This window comes from Rhinopithecus bieti, unplaced genomic scaffold (assembly GCF_001698545.2).
Source record: "Rhinopithecus bieti isolate Rb0 unplaced genomic scaffold, ASM169854v2 scaffold_5626, whole genome shotgun sequence".
In the NCBI taxonomy this organism is placed as follows: domain Eukaryota; kingdom Metazoa; phylum Chordata; class Mammalia; order Primates; family Cercopithecidae; genus Rhinopithecus; species Rhinopithecus bieti.
The window spans coordinates 4,309,620-4,328,198 of record NW_016805666.1 but is presented as its reverse complement, the minus strand read 5'-3'; the positions used below and the strand labels follow the sequence as shown (position 1 = coordinate 4,328,198).

The 18,579-nt window shown below is 37.6% G+C and overlaps 1 protein-coding gene across 1 annotated transcript in view; it reads right to left on the bottom strand.

The window, feature by feature from the left end:
• Positions 1 to 686: 686 nt before the first annotated feature.
• IL1RAP (interleukin 1 receptor accessory protein) overlaps positions 687 to 18,579 on the bottom strand; it is a 189,662-nt gene continuing 171,769 nt past the window's right edge. Inside the window, 3 exon segments of the mRNA XM_017873440.1 lie at positions 687 to 2,852; positions 13,187 to 13,330; positions 14,623 to 14,772. Coding sequence (XP_017728929.1) covers positions 2,134 to 2,852; positions 13,187 to 13,330; positions 14,623 to 14,772 — 1,013 coding nt within the window. The 3' untranslated portion in view covers positions 687 to 2,133.

Here is an 18,579-nt window from a genome sequence, read left to right as displayed (position 1 = left end):
GGTAGTGAGATGAACCTGCTTTCTTTCTTTCTCCACTGCCCATTCACTGTCACTGACTGGGAGTCACTGACACTCACTGGGCCACAGCTCACTAACAGCCACAGCTAACATGTTACAGGTGACTTCTCATGTAAAGTGTGGTCTCTTGCTCTTCCGGTTCTGCTCAGGAGTAGCAGACTTCGTGCTTCTTATTTTCTGACAGTAAAAGGCAAGAAGCCTCTAAAGCGTAAATGGAAGGCACCCTATTTTCTAGCTTTTTCTTTTCTAATGGAGGGTTAGGTCAGATCAGCTCAACTGTAACAGCCCAGATGTCTTCCATCTGAGGAGAGCATAAACATGCTTCACTATGTCCTTAGAGCCAACCTGTGTCTTCCAGTTCCGGTGTTACCAGGGACACTTGAATTCCATTTAGAGATATGTTCTTTGGCTGAATACTTTAGTCATGAAGTTACAAACTAGCTGCCCTCAGGCTGACTATGGCCCACAGATATATTTTGTTTGGCTCTTTTTTTGTTTGTTTCCTTCTTAACTTTAAGCCATCCCATAATTGACATTATACATAAAAATCTGGATTTTTGAGATTCTCTAGAAAAAAATGCACAATATAGCAACACTGGGGCTCTATTAGTGGCAACAATCAAATGGAACTGAGTAGAAGCTGCCTTGTTTTGTTTTTTTTTTTTTTTAGATGGAGCCTTGCTCTGTCGCCCAGGCTGGAGTACAGTGGCACCATCTTGGCTCACTGCAACCTCCGCCTCCCGGGTTCAGGCAGTTCTCCTGCCTCAGCCTCCTGAGTAGCTGGGATTGCAGGCACCTGCCATTATGCCAAGCTAAGTTTTGTATTTTTGTAGAGAGTGGGTTTCACCGTGTTGGCCAGGCTGCTCTTGAACAACTGACCTCAAGTGATCCCCTCCCACTCGACCTCCCAAAGTGCTGGGATTATAGGTGTGAGCCACCACGCCCGGCCTGAAGCTGACCCGTTTGAAGCAATATGTGTTCTTCAGTGCCTTAGAAGCCCAATGATCTACCTGACTTGAAAATCAAATGCCATGTGCCTTTTAGAGTTTATGAAAATGTTGACAGAGAAGAAATAACTATCTGTGCCTATGTCCCTATTCACATCAGTTCTAGATGGAGAGGATGTAAAATATGCTGGTATCTGGCCACATTTACTCTTTTTTCTTACCTTCTGATCCTTGTAGGCACTTGAATTTACTATCCCTTCTCAGAAGCCTGAATGGGAAGAAGGCACCCATCTCTACGCTACATTCCTAACAATACTGATTTTTTCATCTGTCAGTTCTAAAAATACGAGATTCTTGTAAACTTCCATTTCATTTAAGTCCCGTTCTCCCTCTCTTTGGGTTTTTTTCCACATCTCTCCCATTACATGTCAGAGAGAAACAAAAAAGGCACCTTAGTTTTTCTGGTACCTAAACCAAATCTCAATTTCCTGAAATGGAAAACTCTCCAGATAAGAATACAGCAATCATAGAAAGTAGAAGGGTGAGAGAGATGTAAAAATTTGTTAGTACAAATAAAATGACGTAAAAATAGAATTTTATTGATGCTAACAACGTTAGGAAGTTTAGAGAACACTAGTTTACAGTGAGACAGAGAACACCACGTATCCCTGGGTGGGTATGCTTGGTTCTTTGAGGAAAAATGTGCTGTAGGTTTTCTGTTGAGCTTCGTCCTACAGCTTCCACCAGAACCAGCTCCTCTCCATGCTGCTCCCTGGGAATGCATACGCCCTGTAAGTATCATAGCCCAAGTACACCTGACTGACTTATAACGTGAGGTTGATCAACACACCGAAAAGAAACATATTTAAATTCTTAGCTCAGTTTTAAACCATTGGACAAGATAGAGGATCAGACTTTAGGCAACTTTCACATACTGACCTTCCTGGGCCCAAGAAGAGTGTGCTCTTCTGAGGCCATTAGAGGCAATAATTCTGGATTCAGGTCCTTCAGGTCTTTTGTCTCCTAGAAATAAACAGTTTTTAAAAATCAATAAAGGGGACAGAAATCTGATAGTCCATTAGATGATAAAAATGTCAGGTTTTCCCACAGGTTCATGACATACAGAGGGTTGGTAGAGATGGTAGCCACCACCCACCACACACAGTAATTATAGGATATAAAAGTCATTGTTATTGGATAAGTCCGTGAAATGGTGAAGAGCAAGGGCTGAGATCTGGGGAGCAGGGGGTTCCAATCTGGTGCCATTCTGTATCCATTGAGTTTCTGACTCTTGGGAAACAGGCTTACAGAGGTGCGTCTCCCACTGGGGCTGGTTATGAATCTCTGCCCGGCTCTTGTTCCTAAGGTGATTCTCTCCTTCACAGTAGGTGACACAACAGCGGCAGGGGGCAGAGGACTTCCCTCGGTGCTTGGACATTGTGCCTGGGGCCGGAGGGCTACCTGCAACCCTCTCTGAGCTCTGAAGTTCTGGGGGCTCTTTCAAACGACTTCTCCTCCTTTGAACGTGGTCCAGACTGATGTCAGACTGGGAAGAGCAGCTCTCATTCCAGCCGGAACTGGCACTCAGACTTCTCAGTGGAAGAGCCAACCGCAAAGCTTTCCAGAATTTAGAGCCAGAATGTTTGGACTTTTCTCCCTTCCAGCTCACAAAAGACACAGACTCCTTGAGCTGAAGAATGCCGGGGTGCGGGTGCTCAAGGGGACGGTACTCAACCACAATGAGCTTGGTGGCAATGGAGTTCTGGCACATGACACCCAGTTTAAACTCCAGCATGCTGATGCTCTTTTCTGTCACATAGTCAGGACTCAGGACAACAATCATCCTTCTGCTTCTCTGAATGAAATCAAAAACTGCTTCCACTGTATCTATAGAAAAATGGAAATATAGGATAATGTATAGTGAAAACTTATATATATTTCAGTTTGTTATTGTCCATCTTCCAGAGGACAGGCAGTGAACAAACACCTGAGATGACAGAATCTCAGTGCTGAATAATTTACCCAGTCAAAAAAATCCACACCACTCTTACCAATAGTTGCTAAGAATTTACTACCTTCAAGGATGGTATGGTAGTTGAGCTCAGTCTCTCTCTCCTACTCCAAAACCCTCATTGCAGTAGTCTCCTTCTTGAATGTCTTTCTTAAAACACACACACACACGCACACACACACACACACACACACACACACACGGTGGGCAATTAAGTAACTACCGTCAAAGTATTAACCATCCTCAAAAGCAAGTCATTTCAGCTCTGTTTACAAATTATTTCTTGTTTTGATATCTTCTTCCTTGCAAATTTTATCTGGTGGTCAGATCTTGAATCTTTAAATGTTTAAAATATTTGACAACTATTTTTATACCATTGTAGTATTTTCTTCTTATGTCTAGATTAAATATTTTCAGGATATTTCTCTTATTCCATAAATGGCATGGTCTTACGTTTCCTCTGCATGTTTACCATTTTCCTCTGGATAATGTTCAGTTTATAGATGTGTCTCCTAAGAGTAGTATTATGAACAGGAGTGAACATAATGCTCCTGACATAGTCTGATCAGCAAAGAGCAACAGGAATTATCACCTCCTAAGATTCTCAGTTACACCCTTTGATACTTAACATTTTTGGACACAACATCAGACAGTTCGTAGTGGTTCATAGTATTTATCTTGTTATCAATTAAATTCTTTCTCTTTCTCTCTCTGTGTGTGTGTGTGAAGAATTGGAATTAAAGGGGGCAAAAACAATGACAATGGGTAAGAATTTGTCAAGCAGCTAAGACTTCTGGCAAACCATTCAATTCTAATGTTATCAAGGTGGATTTGGACAGATTCCAAGGGAAAGTTCTTCAAATAAATGTAATGCTTAACTCACTATGAGATTCAGGAGCTTAGAACATGCCATAGCCTGAAGGAAAAAAATTCAAAATTGAATTGTAAATCCTAGCCATTTATAACTTTGAAAACATGTGTCAGAGTCACACTGTGAGGGTGAACACCTCTGCTTTTGGTCCAGGGATGAAACAGTCATGGAGAGACTTTCAGCCTTTGAAGACAGACTGAAAGTTTGCATTGGTCATTGTGAACTTGACAGGGAATAAGGGAGCTGTGCTTCTTACAGATTATTGTTTTTTTTATTGTTGTTGTTGTTTGTTTGTTTGTTTTTCAATCAGTGGATTTAACATGAATTTGAAGGGAAATTGGAGAGACATGTGCTCAAGTTTTGAGAACTTTTGATTGGTTTAACCAAGAGTGCAAAAATGGTTTTAGAGACATTTAGTTTCATTCATTCTTTGAGTGTGTGCACATGTGCATGTGTTTTAGTAACTCCTCAGTCCCCTCTAGTCCTACTGAGAATCTTATGAGGCTGCCTCTCATAAATCAAAGAATATGAAAGTGGGATGTCTACTGCTTCTCCCAGCTCCTGAGAAATGTGAAATAACCTTAAGGCAACATGGCTAGCTTGTCAACAAAGAGAATTCATGCAAATGTGTGTGTGCATGTGATATGATGTTTCACTTCAAAATAGTCACCTTAGGAAAATGTATGTTTTTGCCAATAGGAATCTTGTTGTTTCAAATACAACAGTGTTCCAGATCTTCTTAAAACATGTCTTTTGAGTCTGTTGCTCTTTTTTTTTAAATTGGTACTCCATCCAGAAAGTAAGAAAGTTTAGATTTGAAAGAGGACAATGCTAAATGCAGATAAGAGTGGTGGAATTTTAGACAATGAGGAACAAATGTAGAAGATGCTTCTTAGAAAGGTCTTGGGCTGTCCTGAAGGATCTTCACTTGATACTGTAAAGGAAGTTGCGTACTTTATGGCATATTTTTAAAATACCTTCCATATTGTCAAAACTTCATATCTGAAGATAGGAGCTATTATTTTTTAATGCTAAAGTTTACTTGGAGAAGGAGTAGTAATTTAGCTAGTTTGTTCTGTTTGGCTCAAAAAATGAGGTATGGCCATATAATAATGAGATTAGTTTTCTTTTGTGTTACCAAATTGGCTTTGAAGTCACATTGTATGACTGAGAACTCTTCAATACTCAAGAATGCTCTTGCCTGTAAAAGTCATAATTTCCATGGAGTTCACTTAGAAGAAAACTAGGACTGTAATTTTTTTTCTCCTCTGAATGAGTTATTAGTAGATAAAAGAACAGCAAACCTCTGTCTCTTTCATTTTCTCTCCTAAAACTTGAAGTATAGAACAAAGGAAATATTTAACTTGGAAGATGGATGTGGTTTCAAATATTGCTTTCTCCATTTAGCTCTATTTTTATCTTAATATCTTTTGAGTCCTAGTTCATCCATCTATAAAATGCATATGATAAACCTATAGGGCTGATAAACAAATTAGATGCCTACATGTAAATTTCTAGCACACAGTACACATTGCATAAATCACTTTGATGAAATTATTGTTGCTCAATGCCTAGTGAACACAATAGTAAAATAATATGGACTAATGCTTATTGAGTCTGTATCAATTATTAATGCTAACTTTAGAATATCATCTTAATATGTGGATTTATAAGAGTAATAGGGTGTAAAATTCTGTCTATTCAGTTTTAAATAGATGTAGATTAAAATTACTACTAAAACACTCCATCTCCTAACTCTACTAAGGTTACTTTATATCCCTTGGGTAGAAACAAAGAAATAACATAGACTAGTTGCTAAATGCATCTCTCATACCATACTGTGCATTTACTTGCATTAAAGAGCTAGTGACATCAGTATATAATGGAAAAAAAAATCTTGAGAGTTTAAGGAAGGTTAATCACAGCCAGGTAGATCATATGCAAAATGCTGAAGTTGAATCTTCCAAAGAGTCACCAGTATGTTCTAGTAGGTCACTTAACATGTTCAGGGTTGGAAACAACTTCAGACTCAAAACCACTTATCCGATGCAAAAAACTCATATACAAAATCTCAGTGAAAAATCTATCAAATAACTGCTTGTATACCTCTGGTAATGGCAGACCTATATTTCCAAAGATAGTGAATTCCATCAGTGTCGAATTCTGCTTTATAGCTATTTTCTAACTGAGAAGAAATCTGTTTCCTTGGAACTTCGATCTGCTGATCCTAAGCCTACACTTTCGGGACTGGTTTGTAAGAGGAAAATTAATTCTTCAGTAGAAAAATTTTTACTAAGCTAACCAATTCTGAGCATGTTATGGGGCTCAGTAAAATGAACAAATAGGATTTTTTTTTTTTCCTGAAGTCTCGCTTTGTCACCAGGCTGCAGTACAGTGGTGCAATCTCAGCTCACTGCAATCTCTGCCTCCCAGGTTCAAGCAATTCCCCTGCCTTAGCCTCCCGAGTAGCTGGGACTACAGGCACGCACCATCATGCCTGGTTAATTTTTTGTATTTTTCAGTAGAGACAGGGTTTCACCATGTTGACCAGGATGGTCTCGATCTCCTGACCTCTTGATCCGTCCGCCTCTGCCTCCCAAAGTGCTGGGATTACAGAGTGAGCCAATGCACCCGGCCAGGGATTTTTTTTTAAAGCAAAAAGGCATTCCTATCACTATGGACTTGTATTATTAACTGAAAATCAAATACGTTTCCAAATATTCATCACTGATTTATTCAAAATTTGTGACAGAAATGCATCTTTGATTCAAATGATCATCAATTAATTGAAGTCATGACATTATTTTTATTTTATCTATTTCCAAAGCAACTACCATGGGATTGCATTAAAGCCTATTAGACGAAAAGATTCCTGTAAGCTACTTAAGTTCCAAGTTGAGTAAAAGGAATAAGTTTGTTTTCCTTTGTTTTATAAATAATCTTTCTCTCCGCCGGGCCGAGGGTGGCTCAAGCTGTAATCACAGCACTTTGGGAGGCGAGACAGGGCGGATCACGAGGATCAGGAGATCGAGACATTGCTTCCTGGCTAACCACAGTAACCCGTCTCTACTAAAAAAAAAAAATACAAAAAAAAAACTAGCCTCGCGGAGCGAGGTGGCCGGGCGCCTGTAGTCCCAGCTACTCGGGAGGCTGAGGCAAGGAGAATGCGGACCGGGAGGGGAGCTTTCAGTGACGAGATCCCGGCCACTGCCACTCCAGCCTGGGCGACAGAGCGAGACTTCGCTCAAATAAATAATAATAATAAATAAAATAAAATATAAAATAAAATAATAATAATAATAATAATCTTTCTCTCCTTTTTCTCTGTCTCTCCGTATGTCTCCGTCTTTCTGACGGTCTTTCTGTCTCTCTGCACATGCACATACACATCCACATCCACATCCACATCCACATACACACATAAACACATATATACCCACAAAATATGTCCTAGTATTCTGGAGCAATTCATTTTACTTAAGTAACTTTTACTTACATGTAAAGAAAATGTTCTTGATATGAAGTTCCCATTTTGCTCAGATTTATCTCAGAATGAAACTTAACTAATGTGACTCATATTTCTTTGTGAGTATAATAATCAATTCTTTCTGTTTTCATTTATGACCAAATGTGAAAAGAAAGACATAAAACACATGCACAAAATAAAATTCAAAGCTGAAAATAAATGGTTTATTTTTAACATAAGTAAATTTACAAATCAAATGAAAAATGAAAAATACAAAAGTTCATGAATGAAATAAAAAAGACACTCTCAAAATATTAAAACCTATGGAAAGAAAATAAGTAATTAACGAATGATGTTTTTGTTTCCCAATACAATGGAGTGATTTTTTATTAGAATCCTTGGGAATCATCTAAGTTACAACACAGAAGAGAATTAAATAAATGTTGTATGATTTTGTAATTAGATACTCTACATATCACAGTTCTTTGTTAACCTGGGCATGGAAGATCCTTATAGCATCTATTGAAAACTATGAAGTTTTTTTTTTTTTAAATGTGAGACATGTTTTGTTCTTGTTCTCTAAATTACAAGTATGTTTCCCCATTTCCCTCAAATGTTCTCTATTGGCCATCTTCTGGAACATTAAAAAAAAATCTCGAAACAAATTCTCTTACAGTGATACATATCACTTAAAATTGATATGCTTTATATGACAGCATTTGTAAAATTAAGTACCAAAGGCAGGAATATAAATAGAAAAACATCAAGGCATTTCTAGGGGTGCCCAACAGCATTTGGGATAAATATGGAATCCAAAAGTGCAAAAGGAATGCAGCATTGGCAAGAGAATCGTCCTTTGGTGACTAGACTATTCCCTGTTTGCCTAAAGCTTATGTAAGAATTGATATTCAAAGCTTACCTGGAATAAGCTCTTTTCTGGTCTAGTAAGTGAAGGGTTAATAGAGGGAGTAATTAGGGTTTCTAATAAGGAAAAATATTAATAAGGCTAAAAAAAGTAGATCCAAGAATGACCTACTTTTCTACTTTTTTCATCCAAGTGAAACTTTTTTCAATTTAAAATAATCAACAACACTTATATAGGGAAATGATTTATTATGAACTTCAATAGTGATGAAGGGCACTTAAATATAGGATATAATTTTACATTCGTTCATCAACATTCATGCTACTGGGATAAGGGCTTTCTTAAATTATGAATTACTGTGTTTCACAGGATACCAAGACTCATTTACAGTTATATTTGTTTCCTTTATCACTCAACAGTTCAAATTGTTGAGCACCGAGATGAACATAGCTTAGTTTCTAAATGTGTCTGCTGGGAATAGAGTAGGAAATCAATTAATGCCCGATGGCCGGCTACTGCTTAGCAGTGACCATGGAGGCTCTGTGCACAGCAGATTCCACTGCAACCCAGAAAAACCGTAGCAATAGTTAAGTTATTCATATAAACTTAGGGAAGGCAAGAACTATGACAATTACCACTCTGTGAGCTGTGAATTAACAAATAATATGTACAGAAAACACTGACACGAAAACATTATAGTGAAAACATAATTTAAAAACTGGACAAGAGTTCCAGTGGCTTTTAATATTGTACCCATAGCTATTTAAAGTCATATACATACACATACACACATACACACACACAAATTATATTTATGTATATATATATTTCATGTGCATGTGGATTTATATACACAGATATATGTAATGTATGTGTGTGGATATGCATATATATATAATTTGTGTTTGTGGAGATATAAGATATATATCTCATATACACATGTGTGTATATATATGTATAATCTACATGTAACATAGATATTTACCACTCTGTAAACTCTGCACTTAGTTTTCCAAGTCTTAAAAACAGCAAAATATTACTGAAAACAAACAAAACAACTTTCATTGACAGTGACTTTTCATACTGACTTATTTGGAGCAAGCATATTTCCTGCACTAGTGAGTAGATGACAGGAAATACAGTTAATTCTCTTAGAATATTAATGCCAAAAGCGACTCTCAAGGTCACAAAGTCTGACCTCCACACTTCACAATGGAGCAACAAAAACAAATGAGAAAAAATTGCTTTCCCAGTATTCACATTAGCAAGATTAAGACTTAAAAGACAAATTGCCAAACATCCTTTTCTGTGCTCTTTTCATGAGTCAGAAAAATGCCCTAAAAGAGTTTTTTTGTCACCTCCCTCTGTATAGCACCATTAAGGGGTTTTCTTTCAGACTGAACCAAGTGTGAAGCCACCTGCAAACTCTAAATGACCAATGCGATATAAGCAGATGGGGAGAAGGAATGAAAAATGTGGGTTGACCTGCAGATAATCAGGAATTGACTGGAGCAAAAACAAGAATTAAGAAATATTTTTCAAGTTTACATATATTACATAAATTACCTGAGATGAGGGCAAGGGTGGTATAGAAGACAAGTCCTTTAAATCAATTAAAAGAAACATTTTCAGTTACACTGCTTTGTATCATCCTAAGTGGATGTCAGTCTTGCTGTGGTTATGTATTACACAGCCGAATGAGGAAAAAAGTTCATTATCCTCAGCTCAAATGTAGGCCTTGATTATCTTTTCAACGGACGAGTAAAATAAGATAAAAGGAAACTATACTCGGAAACGCATGACCCTGTCAACAGCGACTTATTTTAAAGGCATATTTAAATTCATAGGAAAGGCTGCTCCATATGTTAAGATTTTAAAAAGAATAGAGACATAAAATCAGGGATAGACAATGTAGAAGGGGAAAGTCGCATTGAACAAGTCTTTGCCTGCAAAGAACATAGTGGCATCACAGACTGGTGACAGAACGTTGATAATATCATTCTAAACTTTAGTATTGCCTGAGGAAGCAGAATAGTCAGCCACACAGTCACCCTAAATTTATCCCTAGTGGGAGGCTTAGACCATCATTTTTGCCTAAGAAACCATAAACTGCGAATGAAGAATGGGGGGACTCTTTCTTCCTGGAGTACCCCTTGTTGTTTTTACCCTTTTCATTATTCCTTTCATACATTTTTTAAAGATGAATATGAGAGGCCCTGCTCATCACTGCTAGACCGCCTGGGACTTTTCTTCACTGGCATGGCCACCTGCAGCTGCTTCCAGAACCTGCCCTGTGGATACTTGGATTTTTCCCCTTTCCATTTAATGACCGTGAGCACCGTCTTAGCCCTCTTCAGCTCTTTCACCTTCGTTTCCTTCACAGCTTTGTACTGCACTAAAATGACGTTGATGTTGCCCTGAGAGGCCATATTTTCTAGGCCAGCCTTGAGCTCCAGCAGGGCTTGGGTTCCCTGGAGCACGTAGTTGGGGCTTAGAACAACCAGGAGGCGTCTGCTTTTCTGAATGAAGCTCAAGGTCTCATCTGTGACAACTGGGAAAGAAAACAACCATGGGGATTAGTGTTGGCCAAAAACTCCCCAAAAGCCTTGGGGTGTGAGGAACAAATATCGGGAACTTAGGGTACCAGCCTAAGAACTGAGGTGAAACTTTTTACCAGCAAAACTTTGAACAACTTAATCCTTATACTTGCAAACTCTGTCCATTAAATACCACTGTCTTCAGGAAAACCAGAAACCATATACACATATTTCTAAAAGGAATTCCAAACAGGCATGAAGCCAAAAGGTAGTGTATTGTTGTGACCTTGATCTTCAAAAGCAATACTTGAGACACAAGAAGGAGACACATTATACTGAAATCAGCTTCTTCAATGTGTGTGGCATCTTATGGTCTAGCCACATCAGCTCATGAGCCCTTTCTTCCCCAAAGAAACCCATGCATAAACTCTCTAGAACCAAATGGACATTCAAAAAGATGTATGTTATATAATCAAAATAATAGAATTTTATTTTTTGCTAGGACAAGACAACAAAGGGAAGGACCTTCATCTTCTGAAAGTCCCTCTGTTGCTGGATGCCTCTCTGACTCTAATATCACTGTCTTTGGAATAGAAGCTTAAAAAAATCTAGCCAACTGAATGACATTTTGGCTGGTAACACATCTTCAGGTTGGCTTTCTACTTCTTTCTGCTCTGGAGCCTAAATTAATCGCTGGATCTTTCTCCTCACACTCCTATCATTACTATAAAGCCTTGTGTTTCGGCAGCTGCTAGATGATGTGTCTACTTGCACTAACAGGCAAATGCTTTCTTCAAGGAAAAAATAAGAAAAAGCAGGAAAAATGGAAATGCAATGTAATTTTATTCTGCTGTCAAGGGCCCTGATTAGTTCCTGTCACTAAATTCTTGGAACCAATCCATCTCCTCACAGTTGCTTATCCAGGATTGCATAGTCCTTTACCTGCGTTTCAGATAGTTGCCAACTCTAGCTAACTTACTAGTATTGTGGAAACTTATATCATGTCTTGCTATATTCCCTCATGAAGTCATTTTGCCCCTTAATCTTCTCAGGCTCAGAAACAGTAGTGAAAGCCTCACAATTAAAATCTAGCATGCACTGCCTGGAGGAGAATCCAGGAATGATTGTGTGTTCCAAGCAGTGGCACTGGAGCCTGAGCATGTGTAAGCATGAGAAGAGACCCAGAGTCGAAGAAGATTGGGTAAGAGCAGCAGGGAGAATAAAAAAGGATGCAAAAGCTAATTAACAAAAGCAAGATTTAGAGTAATTATTTAGAATGTGAATTCTTTAAAGAATTATCAACCCCTATTGGACGGTCTTACCCAGTTCCATGGTAGGTAAGAATTTATTGAATGGCTGTATGAACAAACAAATGGGTGAATGAATGATTGGGGAAATTAAGCATTAGAATGAATGGAATTTATCCTTTAACTGTATAATTAAGTCATAACTTCCTAGAGAAATTATACTGAAAGAAATGTCTTATGATGGACTTTTGGATGATGATTGGGAAGATAAAATAACTGATCCAACTAAATCAAAATGAGAATAAAATTTCAAGTCTATCTCAATTATCCATAAAATATTTTTAAAAAACTGGTAAATGATGAATGTGAACAGGATTTTAGAGGAATAAAATAGGTTTGTCATGCTTACAATTAGATATATTACAAGCATTTCAACAGGACAAAGTTTAACAGTGGGGTTGGGAATGTAATACATATTTATTAAAAGACATCAATGAAAAATTACTTTGTGTGTTACTGTGTGGATCTAAAAAGGAGTTGTACTTTTATTTTAACACATTCAAGAATTTAAGCATTTCTTTTTTTCTTTTTTTAAACCTTCTAGTTATACTGGCTCTTATAAAATTTTAAAGTAACCCTCAAATGTATAAGCTGACAGGAAGAAGAAACAGACCCAAGGAAAAGGGGAATTTGAGTAGCACTATTTTGCTTGAAAAGAAAAGTGATGGGAAAAAAAGAGCAAATGCCATAGGAAAATACTGTAATTATTATCAGTGAATCACATAAGGAAAAATTCTACACACACTCTTCTGCTACTCAGTTTTAGTAAAACCAAGTAAACCTCTGTCTTTCTAAAAACAAAACAAATAGAAACAATTCTAGACAAACCACTGCAGATTAGCCTAAACTGAAAAATCTAAATGTGAATAAACAGGCTGTTTAAAGCTATGGCCCTTTAATAGAGCTCTAATTCACTGTGCCTCCACACTTTTCTGACATGCAGCTCTGAAAGATTACAAGGGAAAATATTTTAATACCATAAACTGAGTTGAATAGTATACATCTTCCAATGTAGTTTAATTTCTAGTGGAGTCTGCTACATCAAAGAGCATTGGACATTAAATATCCAAAGATGCTGTGCCACGACTCTCGCCCATAATGCAAAACTAATGATTCTCTCTGCCTTTCAAGGTAGCATCATTTGTACTCATCTGAAATACCTACTTCCCCCAGGCAGACTGTCTCGGTCAAAGATGCATAGCTTGTATCCAAATTCATTCTCCAAAACTCCACGGAGGGTCAGTAATACAAATTCTTCTTCTTCAGCATTCCTTGCATAGGATACATAAATATCATACTCTTTCCCATCTAGCAAAAGGAACACGGATACAATGCGAATTAGGAAAGTTTCTTAATACCATTACATTTTTTTTCTTAAATCTAACTTCTGCATATTAGACATTTTCATTATGAGACAGATTCCAGTGCGATTTTCTACTTGCAACAAGTCTCCAGGCAAAACGACTATTTGAAGGTATAATTTTGAATGTTATCTGATATATCCGCAACTCTCATCTTACAGGTTGCTTTACAGTGGAAAAAGTGAGGTTTGTCCCATTCAACTGTAAATGAACAAAGCCAGAAGGTAAATCATAGGGACTGGCAATTAATACTGTACAGAAAATTTCAACTTCCCATCCAAGCATATCACTCATTAATACATTAAAATTACAAATGGAGCAACACTTTGTGAAACTGCCTGAATTATTTATATCTGAAAAGAACTAAAATTAAAAATATAATTAGATTTAATGGACCGATCGTTCACAAAGTTGCTTAATTAGAAAATCACATCTCATTAAAACTATCGATTCTGTGTTTCTTCCATAAGCTTACTGAATTCAAATCTTTATGGTGTGGACCTATGAATTTGTTTGTATGTTTCAATGCTCTATTCTTTTCACTAGGCGAATTTGCACTAGAGCCGTGCTTTTTAAATGTCAATGTACACATGAATCACTTGGGAATATGGTTTAAATGTAGATTCTGAGTCAGTAACAGCTAGGTCTAAGATTCTTCTAATCAGCTACACATGATGTTGCTGCTGGTTCACAGATCGCTGTCTGAGTACAAGGAGTGTGGATCAGAACTGTCCAATACAGCAGCCATAAGCCACGAGTCTATTGCTCACCGAAATGTGGCTGGTTTGAATTGAGATGTGCTATGAGGATACAGTAGAATACATTTTATATTTTGAACATTTTTAGCACCAAAAAAAGACTGTAAAATATCTCATTAACTTTTTAATACTAATTGCATGCTAAAAAATAGTATTACAAACATATTTAGTCAATTCATTATTTTACGTGTTTCTTTTATTTTACAAATGTGGTCACTGGGAAATTTTAAGAAGATAAGTGGCTCGCATTATATTTCTATTTGGACAGTGTTAATTTAGACCAACTCACTAATTAATCCAAGAAAATAGAATAATAATCTTTAGAAAGATTTTTAATAGCAAGGGCTGAAATTAACGTTAGCCTGCTTAAATCTTCCAGTTAATTTAGGTTTTTCAAATCAATATGTTTTCTTTTTTTTCCCCCAACATATTTTCTAAAGATGACAGTACAAGAGGTTTATGTCAAATTTCTGTTACTTACCTAAAATGGTTTCATCCGTTCCAAAATGAGCCCGGTAAAAAAGGACCATCTCTAGCCAGTAAACGTGGTAAACAACAATGAGAATCACCACTAGCAGGACTGTGGCTCCAAAACCACAAGCCAGTTCCACTGTGTATCTTGGAGCCGGCACTGAAATGAACAACAAAGAAACAGAATTGATTTCTGTGTGGTGACCACAGTGACCCATCATCCCAGCAAATAGCTGGATAAGCCCAGCAGCTTAGCTATGCACCTGCCTATGTATGAACAATCAGAGACAACATTGTAGAGTTTAAGCACTATTTTAAAATACCAGACTGTGTTGTACCTATCTTTTTGTTTCCAGCACCTGGCATAGAAAGTGTTTTGTATTTGAATAGTCTTTGGTGATATATAAATTAAAATAGAACCGTAACATCAGGAAGGGCTTAGAAGGTCATCTAATTCAAGTCACAATTTGACACCTAAATCTCCTTAAAAATATTTTTGAAAATTATCACTCCATCCTCTGTCCATGTCTTGGGATGAGGTTCTCATTGCTGCCTGAAGAAGTCCATGGCATTGGTAGAATTTTAATTGCTGATGCAGCTGATTTGAGTAAAACCTTAATGTTTTCCATAAGTTTTCATTTCATTCTCTTGTCTAGTGCAGTATGAAAGGAACTTAATTATCTTTCCTTTCCACTTGGAAATAGGCCTCAAAAACATTATTTTCACTGTGCAGAAGCAGAGGACATCCACCAAATGCTGAATATGCTTGGTTCTGGAAGTTATCTCCCATGTTCACAGTTCTTCAATATATATTCTAGAGATGAACTTGCAATATCTGGTTATACACAGACTTCTGCATTTATCTACTTATTTTTTATATTATAGGCACCTCTGCAGTTTCTTTGGAAGTATCAGAAATAGAGTGAGGTAATTCTCAATTACTTAAAAACCAGATCTTAACTCATTAGCCCTATAATCAAGGTGTGTCACAACCAAATTACTAACCACCTTCCTTCCTTGCTCATTTACCATTGCTTTTCATCAAAACATCAGGAAGCTTTAATATGACGCCTTTTCTCATGCTGTGACTTCTGGCTGGAAGTCCTTTCTCTTTTGGTTTCCAAGTCCATGTTTGAATGTCATTATTTTATATAAGCTTTTATAGAATAAAATTTTTATTGCAACCTGGCTCTCCCTTGTAGAAATTCTTACTCTTCCCTTTGTTTATCATTTGATTATAGCATTACTTATTATATTGTAATTTGTCTACAGGCCAGCTTCTTCACTCCCTCTCATCCCCCATAAACTATACCTTTACAGTCTTTCAGGTAGAGATTATGTCTTTTTCATCCATGATATCCCTAGAATGCCTACTATCTCAATGAACATTTCCAGATACAAGATTTTACACTTCTGGGGTATTTAGAAGTCTATTACTAAATTATGTTTCACAATTTTGTTTAGTTGCTTTCTTAGCTTGTGATAATGAAGTTTAAGTATTTGAAGGAGGAACGGTATATTTACTGGATCTGAAGCAGGAGTGACTTAAATTGTGTATTAGTCAATTTGATTATTATTTATTGACATCTACCATTTGCCAGAAACTTCTGGGGATCCAATGGTAAATAAGACGGAAAGGGTCTCTGCCCTCTTGTGGCTAATATCCTAATTCAGGGCAGTAAATATGTAAAGAAATAAATCAGCTGGTTAATTTTAAATAGTGATTAGTGCCATAAGAGAAACAAACCATGGTAATGTGACAGAGATAATTGAAGGGTGGGACTGGACCAAGGGAGGTGTACTGTATAACACGGTGAGGGAAGGCTTCTGTAAGCACCTAGAACACTGTAGATGTTAAATGTTTGCTGAGACACAGCTTAGAAGAATCTCATTCAAAGCTGGGATTGCTATAGAGGCTCCCTGACTCCAAAGTGCAGGGATCTTTGAACACCATCACGATGAAGCTCAATTATTGATCACATAACAGTTGTAATAAAATCACGTTTATGAACCTTGACAGCTTGTTCGGAGGTTCTAGCAGGGGAGCACAGCTACCCTTACACCCTTGACCAAACACCAGTACCCCTCTATTGTGGATGGTCGTCCTCTTCTACTGAGGGCACAGCTTCGGGAAGGAGTCACGTGGAGCAGTGAGGGAGGAAGGGGACACCAGTCTCTCCAGCCAGATCAGCTGTATCTACCCTGGCGATCAGTGGGGTGACAGATGTTACAGCCAGATCAGCCTCACATCCAGGAAATCATTTTTTCAAAAGGTACCTCTTCAAAGCAGAAAATGGTAAGCAGCCTGGAGCTGAACCTGAAGTTCTCTTATTAAAGGGCTAATCGCAGAGTTTTGATTTTATTACCCTAAACTGAGGATATGAATCCTGCCACAGGTATAGCATGGGACTTAGCAGTGCAAAATTATTATCAGGTACTCTTGTACTCCCTCCATGAATAATGGCACCTTAAAATAAGAAAACTCCCTCATAAATTCCAGAAGCTATGATAGCGCAGTTGCTGAAAATTTACTGAGATCTATTTGGATAGCTGGCATGAAAATCACTGTGTCCTTGGTATTTCTCAGTACTTTATGTTAACAGTACAACAGGGTAATTTCCACTGTTATTTTCATTATTTGTTCAGTTATTTTGGCTCCCTCTGGATGAACATTTTGTAATGGGGGTGGAGGTTGTTGTTGGCTGCACTTACCTGAAATAGATTTTTTTAAAATGCCAATAAGAGAGCTTGCTTAATGACCGAGAGATCAATTACCCTCATAAATTTCCCTCTGCCCCATTCGTTTTACTACTGCCCATTTTATTTCTAATGGGGCATTTTAATTCTGTTTTGTGTCATACAGTCATGTGTCATATTTACAGATCGTATTTTGTAGAGCTATCTTGATAACAAGGAGTCACTAATGCTACTTAACATATCGAACTCTTAAATAATCTACTAGCTGGATTTTCTAAATAGCTTAAGTCACATGCAAGAAGTTCTCTACAGGGCTTTCAGGTAAAGCAGTGCTGGCGTACAGGGAAAGAGTGAACCTCAGACTACATTTGCTAATTGCCTAGCTGTACCCTCAGGTGTTTTGACAAAAAGATTTTGCTCCGATGCAATCCCAGACTAAAGAATTTCCTATCAGGAAGACATGATGCAATATGACCAAACTGGACTCCTAAGCTCCTTCTCTCGTTGATTTTACTAACAACCTGATTCAGGATGTAGCCAAATTTAGCTACTTGCTTGTTGTTACTTCTTGAATCGGACTTTTTTCCATCTTTTTTGGAGTTCAATGTAAATAACTGGCTTCAAAGCCCAAATTTCCAGGTAACCACCTTGGTTAGCTCTTGGTTTTTTCCCTGTTTTGAGTTCTTGCTCTACGATCATGTTTCTCCTAGGAAATCTGAGTGATTTTCGTCATCTTTATTATTGCAGTTGGAGCCTTGCTGTCCACTGCATGTTCCAACTAAATGCCAGCTGCTTGCACTTCCAAGTGTCCCCTGCCACAGAACCCATGGCTACTCCGTGCTCAATTGTTGGGACTGATGGATAATTTTTGGAATTGTGGTAATGGCCATTCTCCTGAGTTGTAAACAAAGGGAATGCTTTATTAAAATTATGATAAACCAGAGACCAATGACTAAACTGACTAGCAGATGTTATTGATTTGGCTATTATAGTGTGTTAGAACATGTGCACTTTGGACTTTAGCTTCTGTTCTTAGAGGAGTAACTAGTACTGAGTACTGGACTAGCCTTCCTTCCTTATCTAAAATACAGTTTGTAAAAAAGTTGGACAACTGGTAACACAGGAATGTGATCTGTGAGAGAAAAAGACAAAAAAAGGTAAAGCCCATGATCACTCTGGCTTTATTTATTTATTTTTTTATTGAGATGGAGTCTCGCTCTGTCGCCAGGCTGGAGTGCAGCGGCACAATCTCGGCTCACTGCAACCTCTG